The following is a 21,297-nucleotide window of genomic DNA, read 5'->3' on the forward strand; positions in this document are numbered from 1 at the left end:
GTCCTCCCTATGAAACAGAAAGCAACATCTAGAGCCAATGATACCCACAGGCAGAGCTAAAAAACTATTACCCTCAAAGAGTTTAACGTGAAGCGTTTATTTCAAATGGAAGCTTTGAAAAACTTACAGCTTTCCAATGCAGAGCACTTGAGCAGAGGTGGTTCTGGTGCTTTTACCTCATCAGCTTCACAAACCCAGTTGTTTGTAGGACTCTTTTGTAGCCAAATTGGATTTAGATGCAGGCACTTACTTGGAGGAATGGAACAGAAACCTACAGCCCTGCCTTTTCCCAGGTGTAGCCTGTACCAATTAATTTCTCTGCTTTACCTCCTCAGAATCAGTTCCAGTGAGCTAGGATGGAAAGCAGCAGTACCAGCTTGTCAGCTGTGCACACAGACACCACAGCTGCTTTGACACCGCTTGTTTTAACACCCAGGGCATTTCTTCTGCAGCAGTGCTTTAGCAGACACCTTCTGGAAGGTGGAGAGGAAAGCACTTCACAAGAGGCTGAGCATCATTTAGCTTCTGGCCTATGGGAAGGCACTTGGTGCTCGTTTTAAAGGCAAGGAACCTTGATGAGGTTCCTGCTGTTACAAATGAATTCAGTCAGTGGTTAGGCTGACACTCGGGGTTCCTCTGGGCCTTCAGGTTTCAGGCAGAAACGCCTGCGAGGGGTTAAGAACACAAGCAGGTGAAATGGATAGCAGTGACAGCGACCAGCTGAGATCCCTGCTCCCACTTTGTGCCCTGACAGCCTCTTACCCTCTTCTGGTAGCTCCTTATCTGTAAAAAGAATTTAAATTGAAATAACACATTTAGACTTTAAAATAAATGAACAAAACCCCTATCAGCAGCACGCATGCAACATCAGTAAGATTCAGGTGCTATGGAACCAGAGAAAAGAAACTCTTGATCTTGATGGGAAGGAGCAGGGATATTTCTGGTTTGATATTGGTGATTGGATGTGTTACATTCCACAATTCTACTCAGGGACTCCAACTTACTATTCAAGAAATACTCTTTCATACATAACTTTAAAAAAAAAATCTTTAAAACTTAAAATCTGTATTAGAAATCTGTAAGTCCAGTCTCAAGGATAAATCATCTGTGTATTTACACTTGCCCTTTCTTTCAGCATTTGTCTGACGTGACACAACTGTTGACTGAAGTACCGTTCCTTATGCCATTACACGTTCTTTACCCCCTTTGCAGTATCCGACAAACTTCTGAGAGCAGCAGAACGCTTTTCTGGTGACAATCTCCTATCTCAACTCCACACCCAGCAGCCCCTAATTCAGGGATCATAATCTCAGGCCCACGGAAGTCATTCAGTCTTTCAAAGCTGGTGATAGAGGCAGAAACTCGGAACTCCTGACAAGAGCTAAACCACATGACCACGTTTCTTTGAGATGAAGAAGCCTGCAGATCGCATGACACCAATCATTTCTATGAACTATTTCCAAACGGGGGAATTTGTAGAATACACGAGCTGTAGTCCCTTTAATTACTTTGGTTTTGTGAGCTTTGGTCCATCACGATTCCATGGCTGTCTCTGAGTTGTTGCTGCTACTGCTGGCCAAGGAGCTGCAAGCCGCGGAGTTTGCGCCAGCCAGAACAAGTCTCTCTCTGTTGCCAAAAACTTCATTCACTGCAACACAGGTAAGGGATTGTGTACATGTTACTTCCCAGAGAGAAGAGCACTGCAGCAAGTATACAGCATGGCAAACAATCAGAATGGAAATCCTAACCTGATGCAGTTTCAAAGCTTTCCCCCATTACTCAGAGTAGAGATTTTAAGCTTACATATCAGAACAATTCATCTCCCATGCATGACTAAAATCACAAGTTGTGTTATTTTCTCCCCCAGAGAATCTCTACATGTTTCCCTGTGCATAATTCCTTTACTCAAGTACTGTGAAATGGACGAGTTTTGTAGAGCAAAACAAGTTAAATTATTTATTTCTGCTTTCAGTCTCTAGTTTCCACCAAGCTCTTAAAACCCTTCTCAAAAAAAACACCAAAAAAAAACAAACACATTGAGTTATATGCAACTAAGACAACTGATCAAAACCAGTCCTCAGTTTTACTCCTACAGGTACTCAAGAATGTGGCACTTTTTTTCTTTATGTTCTTTGTGTAAACAAATACGACATAGGTATTATAAGAGATCAGGTCTTACACTTCAGCTACAAGAAAATAATTCATGGCAAACACAGTTCTCCAAGATAGAAAAAAAAATAACAAAAAAAAACACATCACATTTTTAAGCTGAAAGTGTGAAAACATCCAGTCTTTGAACACTTTGTTAAAAATGTTAACCTACAGTTTCTCTCACAACCATACTACATTATTGTATATACAAGTACACTCGGAGGGCCAGGGAGAGAACATCAAGATTCCAGAATGTAAGAATGTTACCTGCAGAAATGGTGCTTATATCCCAAACACGCAACCCTTCTCGCTCTCCTCCGAAGGCAAAAACAAACGGTAAGTCAGGGCAGCAAGCTGCACAGAAGAGAACACCCTGGGAAGGACGAAGAAAGACTTTAAATTTATTTATTTATTTTAATATCTAAACAATTTTACCATCTGCAAATACTTTCACCACGCAAGTTTTAACGAATGTAAGCTCTCTGTTTCCTGAAACTTTAATTTTGTGTCTTTACAAAATTTTAAGAGCTGTTAATTAAAAGTAATAAATCACATCTTCATCTTGAACCCAGCAAATACACACTGGAGTACCCATAGTTCTGCTCCAGAACATGGTATCTAATTTTCAAGTCTAAGGCTTTGAAGCAGTCTGGCAATTACATCTTGAATTGAATACTGCACTGTAACAAGAATGATTTACACAGAATACACAGATGGGATTATTTTTTTTCCCTAAAAGATGTTATGTAAAACAAGACTCAAGTTAGAAAACAGATTCAGCAGACAGTTTATATAAAAACCTTCTTGGAACCAAAAAATGCAAGTTACCATTTTCATATCCCTGGAATGGATTAAACTTGGTTTGTCTCCCAGGATATCCCAGATTTTCACATATTTGTCTGCAGATGATGTCACAAGGCACCCTTTGACCTGACTGCTCAGCTGTAGTCCTGGAAGATTAAGGAAGTGATTGTGTGATGCTATTTCAGAGATGAGGATACATTTTGAAGTGAAATCATAGGGACAAACCTAATGTTCTCCTCACACTAAGCTCTGTTCCAGCAAAAAGATGCAAATAGTTATTAACAGCTTTATCTTACCACTGCTCCCTACCCTGAGAGAAGTAACAATCTTTTGAGAGCAAACTAACTTCATGTAGGTCTATTTTGTTTCTCAATCTAGTGACAGTAGCAGTACAAAGTTGTACTGTACAAAGTTCTTACTTCACACAACCTGACTTCCCCCAGTAGTTTTTTTCCTTCATTTCCCAAGCACCATCTCTGTAGCTATCCAAGATGACGGGACATACTCATATCATCTCATTTTAGGCACTTAATCAGGTGCTTCAAGTTGTGTTTTTGAAGTTCCTATACTGGTCAAATGATCAAAGTAGCCTAGAGCAGAGTGGGTGAAAACCTTCCCATGTGCCATACCCAGGCCACCACCAGACTGAATGTCGGTATAAAAGAATTATGGATGCAGAAGGCAAACATTACGGTTCTGGGCCTGATTCCATAGTGTCAGTCCTTCCTCACCCAAAAAGCACAGAGATTGTATCCCAAATGAATAGATCTGTTTTGACATGTTTATTCTTCACAGTATTTGCTGAGAAAAATTCACTGTTTTTGAAGTCCTTCACTTACAGTGGCTTCTCAGCACAGATTGCTTCATGGTCCAGCTACTCTGGACACACACAACCATTTTTTTGTTTTGTTAAGGAAGGATTCACTACCACCTCAGTCATATCAGTTGAAGACATCTTCCAATAAGCCCTGCCACTGGGAACAAACACGATACACGCTCAGCTTACCTGATACCTCTTCCTCATGAGCCTTCAGAGTAAACAGCGGCTTATCAGAGCGAGCATCCAGACAGTACACAAAGCCATCCTCTGTGCTTGCCTAAGGAAACCACAACACTTTAAAAACAAGCAACTGTAGCCATTCATTTAAAGAAAGCTTCTATGACATAACACCCACCCTCTACTAAATCCCTGTAGTCTGGGACAGACTTACAGTGCTTCTCTGTCAGGCGTGTAACACACAGTTCTGCACTTCCCAGGTCAGACTCCGCAGACCCGGTGCCTGAGCTGTTCCACGTACCTGAACTACACTGCACTGACATATGTGGAAGACATAATCCCGTACAAATTTCTTCATTGTATTTTGAATTGAAGACAGTTGCATTGCTAAGGCTGGCTGTAATGCTAGGCAATGAAATACAGAGCCTTTCATCTCTAAACCAACAGCTCAAACTTTCTGGAGCCACCCAGCAGCTGTCCAGTAGAGCTGTGCAAAGTTAGTGTGACTATACTGAGAGAGATCTACATGGCAAACCCAACAGAACTGAGCAGCTGCTTTTGTGGGCTGTATACACAAAGCAACAGAGAACGAGGCAGATAACAGAGATATCAAAAAGGATTTGTTTTTAAATTCTGTTCAAAAGCTTTATTGTAAAAATCTTGATAAAAACAAGCTACTTTTACTTTATACCAGGTAAGAGAACAGTGCCCTCTAGTGCTGATGTGCAACACTGAATTAGCATTCAGGATCTTCACTGTACTTAGCTACTTCTCAGCTGCATTTGCTTCACTGTATGAAACATAACATTAACTATGCACAAGACAATATATCCCAGGCACTGAATGCTATGACAACATAGCAAAGATGGCATGAAAAAGGATCAGCATCAATGTTCACACTGTCACAATGAGAAGAAGATACCAAGTAAGTAACTGATTTCTATCCATATGGTGCAAAATCTACCTAAGAACAGCTTCTGTCATGTTGCGTTTTGAAATAAGCAATGCTGACAGCCCAACTCCCCTTCAGCTCTATTATCTGATTCAGAAACACAAACACAAAAATACAGGCTAAACAAAACAGCCAACAGGCCAAGTGTATATACTCACTAAGAAATTACAAGGTGAAAAATGATTCCAAATTACTCTTTCAACCTGACCACTAAACCGCCAGATTCGATGGTTATCCTGTGGGCTTCTGCAATCATACAGCACGGCTGATCTATCAGGAAAACGGATAGGAAGGGGAAAAAAATTCAAAAATTAAAACGGAAACTACTTCAGTACTAAGTCTTTAAATAACAGATGCTGAAAACCTCTCAGATAAGCACAAGCTTTTTACATAAGCTTCACAGTTGCACCTTGGTTACATTCAGTGGGGCTATGTGAGACTAAGCAAACAGAGCCCAAACTTGCTCAATACATTAGGTTCTTATTATACAGAAGATCATAATATGTATCACTGAATTATCGTATATTGACTTAATTAAAGTCAACTAATTGCTGTGCAAAAATAATGCCCTAATTCAGAAACCGATGTCTGATACATGTAAATTTTCAAACATGCTTTAACCAAAATAAAAAAAGGTAAATTTGGTTAGGTAACTGCTACTCTGAAAAGGGGAAAGAATAGATGGGCGTTAGTTCGAATCCTTCGGGATTCTTTACAGACACCTGCTCAGGCAAGTGGTGGCAGAATCTGTCCAAACCATAAAAGCTCCTGGATGCAAGCACAAGAAAGGAGCAATGCTATGACACTTGCAACATCTCACTGCAATCAACATCCACAATGTAACTCATTCCCACTCTACCTTTAATTAAAGCCAAAGAAACGTGAGCTCTAGTTTTCTCAGTTCCTCTACCAGGCATTTTCTAAAGCTGTTTTAGTGCATACAGAATTTTTTATGGTCTAACTTCCAGGTTTTGAAAGCATCTGCCATCATTCACTGAATTGCCTGCAGTCCTTGGATGCTTTACAAGAGAAATCCACAGAGGCAGTGTACTAGTTTATGGACAATATACTGGTTTATAGGTGTGCACAGGATTAAAGGGGTAGCTAAAAAGGAATTGAGAAGCTGAAAAAAGTCCAAATGCTGAGACTATATTTTTATGGAAGAAAATAGAGGGGAAGAAAGCAGACAGAAGCAGGTTCCCAACAACAACGCAAGGTTTTTCTCCAATACTTTTACTTAAGCAGACGTAGCAAGAGCATAATACAAGCCAGAGAACATAAAGGCTTGGCCAAACACCAATGAGTTTTAAAATACATTAACACAAGGCAAAGGCTTAAAAGCAGAATAAAAGTTAATTTAAAATAAAACTCATGGTTATAGCACAAAATTTAAAAGTTATCCCTGTGAGATTAGAGAACAGAGAACTTTTTTTTGGCTGGTAAAACTTGTAAGTATCTAGTCCAAGTGAGCGGACAAACCATTTCACAGCAACTGCAGGCTGCAATTACAGGACAGCCTGTTAAGTTTTGGCCACGGCGTGCCTGTCAACAGGGGCTATGCAGAGCTGACTGGGACTTGAAAGCCCTTTATATCTCCCGTCTGATCTTACAGTTTGGAAAAATATAGATAAGTTTTAGCAGGGATGAGCAGTGGCACACTCCTAATGCAGAAAATGCCAAAATGCCAAATTATGAAATAAATTCAGTTTGGAGCAGACACCTGGCACAGGAAATTACAGTCCAGATGGTTAAAAGATTTAGCTAAGCTGAGAAAGAGGTAAGGAAAGCTGCATTTTGGCCACGTACAAACCTGGCTACTTTAATGGAAAAAAAATAATAACCTTACTAAAATTTGGCAGTGCTACAAGCAAATGAAAAAAAAAAAAAAGAAAATGTGAAACTTCATTCAATATTAATAGCCATCCTAAGTGTAACATTTGAAAATATTACCCTGACTTACTTATCGTAAGATCCAGAAATAAGGGTCTGAGTTTCAAATGGATGAAATTGCAAAGTCTGGACCTAGATAACAGGAGATTTCATAAAGAAAAAAAAAAAAAGTATTAAGATAATACACAGAGACTTTCTCTGAACAGACATAGTAGACACACACACACACACACAACAAAAAAAACATACAACGTCCCAGCACTTTCACCAAAAGAAACAAGATGATTAGTTCATTTCTGATGTACCTATCACTCTACATATATACATTTTCTAAATTATACATTTTGGTAAAATTTATCTAAAGCTTTCTTACCTAGAACACACTGTAAACAACACTGGTTTCCTTACACAAGGCTTACAGTTTGACTTATGTTCAGAGAGCTACTTTTTGTAGCTTATAGCAGCACAATCAGATTCCCAACCTTCAGGGCTTTTATACAAAAGATGTTTAAAAAAGCAAACAAGCAAACAAACAACAAAAGCCTACTGCAAGTCTTCCCAAAACTTCCTTAAGGATAAGTAAAGTAACACTTCTAAAATCAGACACAATATTGTCTGCAAAAGCAACTAATTCAAAAATCTAAAGAATTCTGCACAGATGGCTGGAAAATTATAGAACTGTTGTTCTAAGGGTTTGCTACCAAGCAGCTAGTGAAAAACTGCAGTATTTTTCTCTCTGTTTTTCACAGTGGAAGACACATAGCAATTACTACATACCTTGTCTGTGTGTAGCGTCAGGCTGGCTGCGGCCTTACCCACGGACATATCCCACAAAATCACAGTGCTGTCAGCAGAGGCACTTGCTAAAACGTTCCTGATAATGCATCAAAAGTTAAGTTTAAAAAAAAATTCTTTATGTGGACACAAATTAATAGTGGTCAAAAATCCTAAATACATACAGAGCCTGATTAAGCACACTGGTCTATGGTCTATATATCTCAAACCTAAGGGATAACTTCCCTGAAGGTAATTCTAAGTTACACGGAAAGACTACAAACAGACCGTGTTATTTTAGTAAAATATTATAACACTGACATTTTTGCTTGCATTTCCTCCCCACACCACTTAAAAATATCACTTAATGGAAGACTTTCTGAGCAAAGTAAGGCGAGAAAGGCTTCTAGGTACTTTGTTTCCTTTAACAAAAAGAGTTTTTTTTAAATGTTACTTACACAGCTTCCATTTGTCAGCATATACGTACAACTAAGAGTCAGACAAACCTATTTTTAACAAAATACTTTGCTCTCTGGTATCTGAGTGTTTATATAACTAATAAAGACCCAACACTGTATGCCCATCCTACAATGTTCACAGGAACCACTAACATTTAACAGTTAGTTTACAGACCCCACATTTCAACTTAAATTTGATCAACTGCATCAATAGCAGTAAGTTTTGAAGTTTAATCAGAAGGAACTTAAAACATTCCTAAAGCTTGTCAAATACACAATACAGCCACTGCACTTAAAAAACAGATCTATAACCTCAACGTGCTGCTTCTGCTTGAAACAGCTCTTCTCCCACGTTCCCCCCTGCAAGGAAGTGTTTCTGACTGAGAGACCTAGCAGTCTTCTGGAAAAATTGTTCTCCCAAACAATGTTTCAAGAAAAAGTTACAAAAATGCATAGTGAAGGCTATGAGAATATTTTACATGAATGTAAGTACCATTAAGACCTACAGGCAGACAGTTATTTATAGAGAGCTGTCACAGCATGTCTTGCTTAAAGAAAAAGAAAAGCATTCATATATAAGCTGCTGCAAGGAGTTATTTGTTTCATAAGCCTCCCATTTCAAAGGCTGCTTTAATTTCTTGAAAGATCTATTGGTATCAGTGTGTTCATAACTCTGTACATTACTGAATTATACATTCCAGACACTTTAATTCTTGCAGCTGTAATTTTTGTGATTTGTCTCCATATTAGCACAAAACAATCATTGTGAGATAATATGAAAGTTAGTCTTTTGTCAGATGGGTAGAATGAACAATAACTTAACGCACTCTGCTCCTATGTGTAATTTAAGAACAACAGACTGCACTGTAAATTAAGGGTGAAGCCTATGTATGCTTATTGTATGTCTATGTGGGTGTTTCCTCCTTTGTCTAAATAACAAGGAACTTTAAGTAAATGTTGATACCTGCTGATCAGGAGTACGCAGAATTGACTACATGCATCTTCAGAGACATTTGTGACAGCAGAAAAAAAAAATTGTCAGTCTGTATCTAAGTGGTACAGTTTCAAGGTCCGTTCTGAGGATCCTTTGACAGCTGAATTGTTCAAAACCACCTAAGCAATAACAGCAAGTGGCATCTTTATTTCAGTCAGCACATTGCCCTTGACCTCTCCCCCAGGATGGGCCAGCTTTGTATTGCTTCAATAGCACCACTTTATTGCTAGCGCATTCAGGCAACAGAGAATTCCCAAAAGCCAGAGTCATTTCTACAGCTGTGCTATCAGGGCTTTCACACTGGTTTCTGTTCACGGCGCTAGGGCAAAAGGCAGAGGGGAGAGGGAAAAAAAAAATCAGATCAGGGCAAACCTTGTGCTATTCCAATTTGTCCATCTGACCTAAATGTAGCTGATTTATTGAATGGCTTGGACACACCTTAGCCCCGCCTTCACCTGGACAACTTGCAAATAAAAATGTGTACAAATAAAATGTGTAAAAATAAAAAATCATTTTTGAGAAATGATTTATTTCAGCACTGCTTTCAAGTTCAGTGTTATATTACATAATATTTTGTGGGAAAAAAATCTGCCTAATTAGGTATTCCAATTTGTATCCATCCATTGCTATTCAAGTACTCTTTTACCTGCTTTGTTTGTTCCATGAAAGATCAAGCACAGCATCGGTGTGTCCTTCCACCGTTCCTTCTGCAGACAAATTCTGTATGTGCAGATACAACATAAACAGGCTTTAGAATGCTACACCTTCAAAGGAAATCAAACATTAATGGGAATTCCTGAAATGCCCTCACAAATAACCGTATTTTCTCTCACTTGCTGCAACAAGGCTTTCGATAGCACTGCAGCATCTGCACTTCTACACCAAGTCTCCTGCTCCATCCACAGCAGGAGAGCTTACAGAACCAGTAACTCCCTTCAGGCTATAGAAGAAATTTCATTTTCACCAGCTAATGTGCAGCTCCTTCAACTTTTTTCTAAATGCTGCTGGCGGTTTCCTCTCTCTCCTCTTAATCAACTGCACTTTTGGCCCTTGTAATTGCCAGCTCCTGCAAATTCTAATTTAAAGTGGTTAAGCTTCGAAGGAGTCTCCCAGCACAGCAACTGGAAACCACCTGTAAGTCACCCCACTCTCTTCTACATACACAGAACATCCATACACAGAGCAACCAGCTTTTCAAACTGGAGGTAAAATTTATGAATGATTACCTTCAAAAGCAATTTTAATAACTCAAGGATTTTCAGAAGCAAGTTTCAAAGAACAAATTCCTTTTCTAGGGGTATTTTTTTTCCTATTTTTAAAATGAGAAGGTTTGAGAGCTCAGGAAGTAAAACCCCTTCCCAACTACACAGAGTGGGTTCTTCAACACTGAAGTGCCCCTTTGCTTGAGAAACCAAAATTAGCTGTACCTCAAATGTTCACATCCATATTTACCCTAAAGAATCTTTAAAGTACTTCATGGAATGTCTATCTTAAATAAAATCTAGAAGATTAAGTTATGCTATCTTCCATATTTGCTCTACATCCCCAAGAATTTGGACAAATCAAGGCACATTCAGGTCTACAACAAGGGTAGGATTCAGATCACAGAACCTGGCATTGAGTCAAAACCTACGCCTTACTCTTTGGTAATTAAGGTTTTCTCCGCAGTCCACTAAAAGCAACTCAGTCATTCTCTGGGCGTGTCTCTATGCATTCACCCTAGATAATCTTGATGACTACCTTAAAACATGCTTCAGTTCTAGATGGATAAAGCTAACAGAGGCGAATCCTGACTAACAGTGTTTTATTAGAGTAAACCTTGTCCTTTATTTCTCAATGCCTTATCAACTCTCTAAGTCATGGGAAAATAGCAGATTCAGCCTCCTGTATGCTACCCTAACATTACTTGCTGTAACCTGTCTAGACACCATCTTTCAACACGACAGTGGGAATTAAACCAGACTACCTATGGCTTTATTTTTTTCATTGTAGGAAAGAAGTAATAACAACATTATCCTTACTTTATGTTTCTTCCATTTAACCAATACTTACTTTTTTTCCTTTCTTTTTCTTCTTTTTCTCTTTCTTGTTGCCAAGAGAAAAGACTGGTTCTAAGCAGTCCACTATATCAAGGTCCCAAACATCAATAACTGGGGTCATGTTACCCACTGCAACGTAATTTCCTACACAGAAAAATGCAAAGGCAACCACTTTTAGTTATAAAAACAGTGTATATGGCAACCCAGATGTTGCTGCTTTCTTTGATTAGGTAAAATTTATGTTTACATGCCAGATTTTTCTATTTGAATGGTTTTGATGATTACAACTGACAAGAAGTGGTTTAAAAATACTGGCAGCAGATGTTGCCAGAAAATTTTGACTTGCTCTTTAGTACTCTTCCCCTTGAATACAAGTACCTTTTTGAAGACATATAAAGCACCACATGTAAGGAAAACAAAAAAACAAACTCTATGTGATATGGAAAAAGTCTGTAAAAACAGGAAAAGGGTTACTAAAAACATCAGTATATATAAATCTAATTGTGTTTTAAAGTTAACCAACTGCATTGGCTGTAATGAATTGGAACATTTTACAAATGTAAAAAAAATAATAATAACAGACTAGAGAAGAGCTTGTTTTGGTCTGCTAATTAACAATAACTATTTCTAATTAAACCAATATTTTAGTCACATGACTTGTTATGCCAGCAGCACCAAGATTAAAACTGTTATACAGTTTTTCCCTCTTAGCATCTTGGGTTTATTTCTTAGTCCCACTGGAGAAAACTACCTAGTGACAACATGACAGTAACATACTTTTCAAGTAGAAGTACTCTTACTTGACAATTTCAGTATCCTTTGTCATTTACCTGGTGATTCATCAGGATTAGGATCAAAATTCAACCACTCCAAACTTAGAGGGTACGCAGGCAAGATAATATCATGATGTACATAAAATGAGTCTTCTTCGTGATTATAAACTGGAAAAGAATTAGAGATATACATGACATAAATGAAGAGGAAAACCACACAACTCTATAGAAGGAAGATGTGGCAAATACTAAACTCCCAAGGTGATCTGGAATGCAAATCTGCAATGGGTTCAGAGTTTCAACGTAAAGGCCAGAGCCTCCAAATACTTACGTTATGGATCACAAAATTATACCTAACGAACTAACATTCTCCTGCGTACTTGAGATACGGAAGTGACAAGTTCAGCAAAATTTAAAGTTTGTTCCTAGCTTTCCATACTACTTTATAAGAATCACTTCAAAATAAATACTCTGTACTCACACATTTTCTACATGAAGAGACTTTAACGATGGTTTAAACATTAATTTTACAGAATCAATAATTAAAAAAAGAAATAAGTCTAGATTCAGTCACAGGGGAAATCAGGGTAAAAGACAGTTTTCACACAGTAGGAAGCTGAAGACTCCAAAAAACAACCCCCACTCCTTGTTCTACACAGCCATATGGAACAAACAGGCTAGGCAAAACCTATTTCCTAGCTTCGTTGTAAGGAACAAATCCTGTTACTTACCATGGACCTCCAAACTACAGTAGTCTTTATCAACTCTGCCACAAAGGACAAGATTGTCACTGGATTTAATCAAAAAGTCTTCCTGTTCATATTGATCCTGAACAGTGAAAAGGACAGGACAACAGACGTTAGCAAGGCACGTACACACACACACACGACTGCACAAGTACAAAAGGCTGAATCAGTAATGTTTTCTAACCAGAGCTGAAAACACTCAAAAACCAGCACCCTGCAGCCCACCCACCCCAAAAAAAAAAAAAATAATCTTTTGATGGTATATGCAAAAAGGCAGGAACCAGGCTCCATTGTGGGGATACTGAGTAGCTGTTCTGCAGGCTGAAGGAGCGTTTATGCAGACCTAGCTGGATTTAGAGAAATGTTTAATTACTAAACATGAAACCATCTCTTGAGGCTACCACGATGCAACCCATTGCTGAAAAGAAAATCACCACCAGAGGCCCACATTTGTATCTTATTTCCCTTGGGCTCTCAAGCCTGGGGCATTTATGTAATGTAACACAGTTTCACACAATAAGCACACTGTGGCTGCTCTTCACACACACAGGAAGCAATTCCGAGAGCATTACAGTGTTGTCCACTTTCTGGAAAATATTTCCAGAAAAGCACTGCCTGCAGCTATACTGGGCACTGAGCTGCACCAGAACAGATGTAGCCTCCATACAATTTCCATTGTTACCGAGGAATGGAAGGCATTTCGGGAATTTTTGTTAGTGGAAAACTAAAAACTGTACATAAAAGTCAGTAAACTTGCACAGACCACCGCCCTTCAAATATACAACACATACAGGACCTTTTGGCTTTTATGTTGCAAGCTTTTAATAACTTCTTTTTTATTCACTCCAAGCATTTTTTCAATATTTGAATTCTACTGGGTATTGCAATGCTTTGAGTTAGTCAAGTTAATGCTGTGCAGTGCTTGGTCTTCAACAGCGGTGGTAATAAACACCAATAACAAGCTGCATGCTGGAGAGTACTAAAAAGCATTCAGAAGCCGTGGAAAGGATTTGAGCATCGAGGGCTGAGAAAAGGGAGCTCCCCTTTTTTCTGTCTGGAAGAAAGCCAGCTTTTCTGACACAGAATAAATAGGATCATAGAATATCCCAGGTTGGAAAGGACCCACATAGCTCGTATTCTCCCAGTGCAGGTATCACTGACTATAAAATCCCTTTCAAAGCATTTATCTTCTCTGCTGGTACATGCAATCAAGAAAAATCATTAATGAGTCAATGGAACACACACAAAACATACAGCACCCCAAAATGCACACAGCAGGTGAACTTGTTTTAAAGATGCACATTTGCCTTTCTCCCTGAGCTCTGTTATGGTACATGAAGCCACCACAATGTCTCGTGTGAGATCACACGTTTGACAAGGGTCCCTTACAAACAAACTGGATGTTGTGGTATGAGCCTACAGCTACTCTTTTAATTTTTAAATCTTGGTGAAGAATCTAAAATAGTACAGAAACTACAGCAACCAGAAAAAAATCAGAACCTTTATGCTTAGTAAAAGGTCTCAAAAATTCACCTACTCCATCCCCCTGCCTCAGATGATCACAGTCCCTCCCTCCCTGCAGCTCTCTAGATTGTATTGTCTCTTTGTTGTCTCAAATAACACTGAGATGTGTTATTTCTTCAAGCACTTTGTGTGTCCAATCAGAGAGCTGACAAGCCACCTCCATGTACAGAAGCACACGTCCTAAATCATCAGCCAGTTCGCCTTAACATCTGACTTAAAGGTAAAAAGTGCACATAAAGGGTACGGCACAAAGCAGCCTTAAAAGGAAAAAGTTCTGTCTGAGCAAAAACCTGACAAGCCTTTTAAATGTGCTGCAAGCACCTAAGACCCCGTGGCTGTCTGGCAGAGAATTAGACTTAAATGAATTCTAAGCTAATGCTGTTTAAGATATTTAGCATTTGAATAGTACTTACAGTGCTTTTTAGAGTGATGTAAGGATCCTGATCATTGCTCCCATACACTGCCAGACCAGCTAAAGTCTCTCCCAGCTTTGTATCACCTAGATGGGAATTTCAGAACATATCTTACATGCGTCAACGACAGGTGGAGTTAGACACTCTTGTATCAGTACCTGTACTGCAGAAATACCAGGAATGGGCTAAATGAACTTCCAAGTTCCAAACACAGGAAGAACCTCGGTAAGCTACATTGCTTAGTGCTTTCAGGGACTCCGGCTGCAGTGCTCTGGCACTGCAGCAGGGGGAGTGACAGCCTTTCCAATGCCGCTCAGTTCTAGCATCAGGGAGGAGGACACTAAACTGTTACACTCACTAAATCACTTCCTAAACTGGGATGAGGAAATAATTCAACACGTGAGTTTCCAGCACTTGAAACAAAGCACTCTGTAGTTTTAGGGTACCCATGCCTCATGTACCACAGGAAGTGGAAAAAAAAGGGTCTTCATTTACAATGCATATCTGATACAGAAATTTCTCCTACCTGTGTCTTCCTCTTCATCATACTTATCCAAATCATACTCAGCCAATTCATCGTCAGTCAGCTTTTCAGCGTTTTCCTCCTGGTCGTCATTTTTAGGAGAAGACTCAGCTCTTTCAGCAGCGGCAACGTCCATGCCATCTGCCGTCTGGCCCTGCTCATCTTCATCGCTATCATCAGCATCCTCCCTGTTCAAAGACAGACATCCCTTGAGGAAACGACACAGACTGAGCACTTCCAGAAAATCGCTTAGCGGACTGGTAACAAGATTTCAGCACACAGTCCTGGCTGTTCATGTGAATCTCCAGTCTTTATATCAATAATTAGGAGATCTACTCATTCCTTTCCTGTCTTTTCCCAAAATAAAAGACACTGTTGTTCTCAGGTTGCCAGAGAAAGTTTTATCTTACACATTTTCCTAACAAAGCGTGGCATAAGTTTTCTTTGGTGGAACTAAACTGAAGCGTGTCTAGATCACTTTCTCTCGCATTTACTTGTGGATAATTCAGTTTCTGTAAACTTTTGCAAGGAATCCAGCAGAATTGGACAGCAGACGTGGACTGAGGACCTAATGGGGCTGCGCCAGGCCCCTTGGTGCAGCACACTGCCGAGCAGCACATGCTGCCCTCCTGCACACACAGGCAGCAACCAGCCAAGGTGGCTCTCACGTGTGGCTGGACCTGGTGATCCTGGAGGCCTCCTCCAACCGCAGTGACCCTGTGATTTCCAATGCAAGCATCATCTGTCTGTTCAGCGGACGCACTTTGCCTGGCAGTGCCAGAACTGGAAAGGATACAATTAGGGATGCTAAACTGAAGCCTGAGCGCCACCCCCTCGCTGAGGGCGCACTCAGCCCCTCACCCACCCCCCGTAAAGCCATGAACGAGGCTGACCCCAGCGTTAACCCCGTGCCCCCCCCACCCCCCCAGCTCACCTCAGCCGTTCGCGGGCCTCCCCGACGAGGCGCCGGAGCTCGTCGCGGCTCAGCTGCACCTGAGGGGGGACACGGGGCCGTTAGAGAGGGACCGGGAGGGACCGAGGGGACCGTGAGGGGAGACACCGAGGGGATTTGGGGGACACCGAGGGGATTTGGGGGCGCTGAGGGGGTCCTGTCCCCGCTCCCCCCCCCCACCTTGTCCGGCGTCTCCTTGGCAACGCCGCGCCGCACCCAGGCTGCGCACGGCACCGGGCAGCTCATGGCGGCGCCGCGTGCGGGGCCCGGCGCGCGGCGGTGCCGTCACGGGGGGGGAGGGAGGGGTGGGTGGTGTCATCGCTGCGCGCCTAGGAAGGGAGGGGCAGAGGCGGGGAGGAGGGGCGGTGGGAGGGGGGGGTGTGTGTGTGGAGGGGGCTGTGGGGGGGTGTTGGGAGTTAATTAGCGGGGCTGGGAAGGGGTCTTGGTAATTGGTCGGTGCCCGGCTCGCCCTGCAGCGGGAGCATAGCCCAGAGGGGGCACACACGCGCCTCCACAAAGGGGGGAAAATGGGTCGGAAACACCTCACAGAGCCGCAGTTACCAGTGAATAGCTGCTCTTTTCAATCACAGAATCATTAGGGTTGGAAAAGCCCTCCAAGATCATCTGGTCCAACCATCCCCTTACCGCCAATGTCACCCTCTGACCATGTCCCCAAGCACCACGTCCAACCTTGCCTTGAACACCCCCAGGGACGGTGACTCCACCACCTCCCTGGAGTTGTTTTGTGCCTGGAATCTCTCTCAGACCCATTTCTTAGCCTCTAATGAGCAGAGCTGAATTTCATTTTCTCCCGAGGCACCTCTGCAGAGTAAGGCAAGACTTGACAGCAGCGAGTTTCACTGTTTCAGTTTAGTCACCTATTCTGGTGGCAGAGCCTACTGCCTGTCTGCTTGTCCAAAGTGAAAAGAACCAAAACACTGTCCCTAATTCTGGATCCGCTTATGCAGAATTTGAGGCATATGACCCATCCCAACCTACCTGAGGAGACAAGTGCCAGGTAGTTCTCATCCATGTCTCATCATAATGGTTCACCTGGGTGAAGGTACCTGGCTAAGCAGAGTAAACTTTTATTCTGTCATGGGCTTACCAAGTGAAGAAGAGCAGGGTCAGTCGGAAAAAAACGTCTCCTCTGAAAGGAAGGATCAACTTCTTTTTTAGGGTATGTGTCAAGGTGCTTGGAGAGTATTACCCTTCATGCTAAGTAAGGGCGAAGGAGAAAGGAGACCTGAAGAGATACAGAAGCCACCAGTCCCAGTAAGCGTCCCAATAATTATTTGAAAACTAGCAAAAAAAGGGTGCTCCAGAGTCCAGGGCTCTGCAGAGACCTTGAAATATCTTGAAACTGTCAGAAACAGTGTAAGTGTTTCTAATGTGGCAGCTGGAAGGTACTACAAGGCCATGAGAAGGTTCATACTACAAATCCTACGGGCTGTAAGCAAGAAAACAAAGGGAATTTTATGTGTTTTGAGAGAAGTGATGCTGCAGGCTTGTTGCTGTGGTTCAGCTCACCTCTTCAGATGAGACAAGGGTAAAGGCATTGATACACTAACACTCAAAAAAAAATAAATCTTCTCTCAAATGAGCTGCAAAGTATGTGTTGCAGTCCCAGAGATGAACAGCTAAAAGGGAAGTCACAACATCAAGAAATCCTCTAACTTTGGACAGACATAAAGAAGGGCTTATGAGTGGCTTTGAAACACCAAGGGCAGCCACAAAAGTCCTCAAGGTTACCTTTTGATTCTCTGTTTGCATTCCCTAGGTATTGCTCTGAAATAAAGAGCATGAATCGGAGGAAACCAAAGGAAGATCAGATCCCAATAGGGCAGTATCTTGTCAGGGGAGACAACATACCCTGCTTGCACACGGCAGCATAGCCTGGAGGGAAGCACTCTCGTACTGATAGCTAGGCATAGGCAAGTTTTCAGGTGGTTGAAACAAGGCCGCTTTGGTTTTCTTTCATCCATGATCTCAGGGTGTTCTCTGGGAGATCACCAACCTCCCCGCTTTAGAAGATAAAGCATCCTTGCGCCAAGGCTTATTCTCCAAAATCTTAGGTTTTGCTTACCTTTATGGAATAAACTAGATCTGTTACTTATCCATTAGCTTATTTTTTATTTCTTTATGGAGCATCTGTTTCCCCCAAACGTGCCCTGAGAATTTGGGAAAACTCTATCAGCCCAGCACTAACTGCTGTAAGATACTGCTGGAGCCAACACAAAGGAAGAGGGAAATCCAGTCAGCGATCACTCGGCAAGCTGGAAGAAGGATGGCTGGGTGTGGAGAACAGTCACGTTTGTCCCCCAGTTGAGAAAAATGACTTTAAATGTATTGGTAGAAATCCAGTAGAGGGGAAAAGGGTAGTGTGGGAGGTGAAGAACCAAGAAGGACAAGAGGGTAGGACACAGTCAGGGCCTCAGCAAGCCTCACACAGAAAATGGATGAAGTTGAAAATAAGCATAAAATGATACAACACACTAGGGCTCTGCTAGTAAAGGAAAGTCAGTAAACATATGGGCATGGGAAAAACCAACTGGCAGAGCTCCAAGTGCTGTGGCTCTGCCAAGATATGCAAGTTTTACTTATAATTGTTGTTCTCACAGCTGGCAGGGGGTGGGGCCTGTGTGCCTTCGTGTCAGTGTACACATGGGTGAGCACTCAGAGGAGAAAGGGTACGTGTGAGTGTGTCAGGGCACCATCACATCTCCGTGGGCAGATGCACTCATGAAAACACCAGAAGACTCCCACCCCTCCAGCTGTGCTGCACCACGGCAGTGAAGGGAGATGCTAGGGGCTCTATTTGTCTCAGTGGTGGGGCGTACTTGCTGCTTGACTGTCTAAGAATATGGCCCAATACCAGTTGCTTCAAGTATTCATGATTTCAGGAGAGACCCTTTTTTTTTTTACATGCTTCTTCGCTCATAGAGCAGAGGGGCTGAGAAGCTCTAGAAGGGCAGAGAGGCAGCAGGGCTGTGCTATGTAAAGCAGCATCCTGGGCTGCAAGGCTATCTGCGCAGATTTGTGGATGTCGTTTTAGATCTTCGTAGCAAAGCTTGGAGATAGACAGCCCACACTCCTACTCTGGAACAACAGCCCCCTTGAAACACTCGTTTTTTAAAAGAGAAGAGAGAAGGGAAGGGAAGGGAAGGGAAGGGAAGGGAAGGGAAGGGAAGGGAAGGGAAGGGAAGGGAAGGGAAGGGAAGGGAAGGGAAGGGAAGGGAAGGGAAGGGAAGGGAAGGGAAGGGAAGGGAAGGGAAGGGAAGGGAAGGGAAGGGAAGGGAAGGGAAGGGAAGGGAAGGGAAGGGAAGGGAAGGGAAGGGAAAAGAAAACTAATTGAAGCAGCTTTCATTAAAATATAAAGGTCTCTTGACATAGAAACATCTGATATTGCCGCACTTACAAATATGCCTGTATATGCCACTATGCAGTTTAACTTTTAAAGTTATTATTTCTGACTGGTTTAAGTGATACTGTTATTTTCTAAATAATCTAATTTAAACTGAGATGTAGAATGATCTTTTTGGTGTGTGTTACACTGATGCCTCTGCTGCTGATGCCACCAATAGACCTACATCAAGCACTTCAGCCAGTCGTCTCCTGTTTGGACAATACCGGAGGGTTCTCTTGGGTAAGCTTTACTGTGTGACACTGATGTTTTAAGACATCACTGCCCACTTCTGCCTTATAGAGGAGAAAACACAGCAGTGGGCAAGACTGTCCTAAACCTTTATTATTTTAGTGAATGTGTGCCAAAGTCCTCGGTTTCTACATGTTAAGGTTGTCCAGAAAACCTACAAAAAATGTGAACTGGCTGTAACAGAAGCACAGATGATTTTGCAGAGAATGCAGAGCAATGTTGGTAATGGGTATGTCTGAGCTTCTCTATTTTTCTCAGGGAAGAGTTAACTCAGATGCCCATAAATAATACTAAATTGCTCCAGTATTGATGTTATCCTTGGGAAAGGTGACAGACCAGACCAGTTTCTTACAAGTGAAGCTTGCTTTGCTTTTTTCCCCAGTGAATGATACTGGGAAAGGAAGGCAAGGAGGCCTACATCTGCTACTAAATTTTGACATTTGTCGCCTTGCGACCTGTCTTTACCACACTCAGCTCCTGGACAGCTGGGCTTGCAGAGCCCGCAGGCACCTGACAGTGCCAGGATCCTGGTCTGGAGTAACCCTGTCGCTTGGAGCAATGTTTCACTCGCATAACTCACACGTATGGATTTTTCCTTCTAGGCCATACTTGAAGGGATATTACCATCTTTTGCCTCCTGGATCAACCTGTTTCATAATAATCCGATACATTTTAAAGAAAAGATTTGACTCTAAATCTTACAAGGTACCAAAAAAAAATTCAAACTTAGAAGTTAAAAAAACACTCAAATGAAAAGATTTTTTCAAAGCTGGATTTCACTGTCATTCTAGAATTAATCATTTCTCCATATTCTGAATTCTCCTTGATAACCATTTGGCATTTATTTGTATGCACTTACAGCAACACTGCATAACAAAGCAAGCTCCCAGACTTTTGGGTCTTCACAAATCCAAACTGGCTGGCTACCATGCGTCTGCAGATGCTTAATTTTAAGCACCATGGCACTCCATTCCCTTGTCTGACATGAATTTTTTTAACAGATCAGGGCTCAGACAGAAATTTTTGGAAACTGCCTCCATGTCACTTTGTCAGAGGCACAGTGGCCATACTGACAGCAGTGAGTGGGGAGAAAAAGCACCAAAAGTTCCTGATGCGAAACACTGAACACAGGTAGTTTCTGGGAGATGCTTCTTGGGGGAGCCCCCACGGTCCTGCTGCTGTCTGAAGTACACCGAGAAACACCTGAGCAAGAGAAGGAACAACAAAAACACTCACAGCAGCCATTGTCTAGGCTAGAAAACAATGGGATTTTTATTGAACAGAGATGGCTCATAGACACGCTCCAGAGAGTTCCACCTGCTGTTCAGCAGTACTCATTGCCGTCTGATAATAACCTATGGGGGCAGCTGTATAAAATAGGAATAAAATACCAAATCGCTATATTCATTAATAACTTTGCCTTCCAAATACAGAACCGTATGTTATTTAAAGTCTGAAAATAGACTACAGTTGTTAGCATTTAAACCAAACCTTTATGATAACAAATATACAAAAAGGCAGTTAATATATTAAACATTTAAATCAATAGCATACATTTCTCGGAGGTAAACATTGAGCAAACAAAGCCACCAATGACGTTCAGAAGTCAGGTAAAAGTTTTAAGGTCAAGCTCCAAACACTGTAGCTTTCCT

The 21,297-nt window shown here is 41.6% G+C and overlaps 1 protein-coding gene across 2 annotated transcripts; it reads right to left on the reverse strand.

Moving 5' to 3' along the window:
- Positions 1 to 76: 76 nt before the first annotated feature.
- Positions 77 to 16,301, reverse strand: PWP1 (PWP1 homolog, endonuclein). Of its 2 annotated transcripts, XM_027449914.3 has the most exons (16): positions 16,171 to 16,301; positions 15,973 to 16,031; positions 15,042 to 15,226; positions 14,516 to 14,601; positions 12,564 to 12,660; positions 11,890 to 12,000; positions 11,073 to 11,203; positions 9,667 to 9,740; positions 7,572 to 7,668; positions 6,865 to 6,926; positions 5,063 to 5,174; positions 3,962 to 4,052; positions 2,980 to 3,101; positions 2,419 to 2,524; positions 1,509 to 1,648; positions 77 to 783 (listed from the first exon to the last, which is right to left on the reverse strand). In XM_027449914.3, the coding sequence occupies exons 1-15, from the start codon at positions 16,234 to 16,236 to the stop codon at positions 1,533 to 1,535; spliced, it is 1,515 nt and encodes a 504-aa protein (XP_027305715.1). In that variant the 5' UTR covers positions 16,237 to 16,301; the 3' UTR covers positions 77 to 783; positions 1,509 to 1,532. The 2 variants fall into 2 exon arrangements, with proteins under 2 accessions (XP_027305715.1, XP_027305708.1); XM_027449907.3 differs by having other exon boundaries at positions 77 to 1,648.
- Between the last annotated feature and the right edge of the window lie 4,996 nt (positions 16,302 to 21,297).

The sequence above is a fragment of the Anas platyrhynchos genome, chromosome 1 (genome assembly GCF_047663525.1).
Source record: "Anas platyrhynchos isolate ZD024472 breed Pekin duck chromosome 1, IASCAAS_PekinDuck_T2T, whole genome shotgun sequence".
In the NCBI taxonomy this organism is placed as follows: Eukaryota; Metazoa; Chordata; class Aves; order Anseriformes; family Anatidae; genus Anas; species Anas platyrhynchos.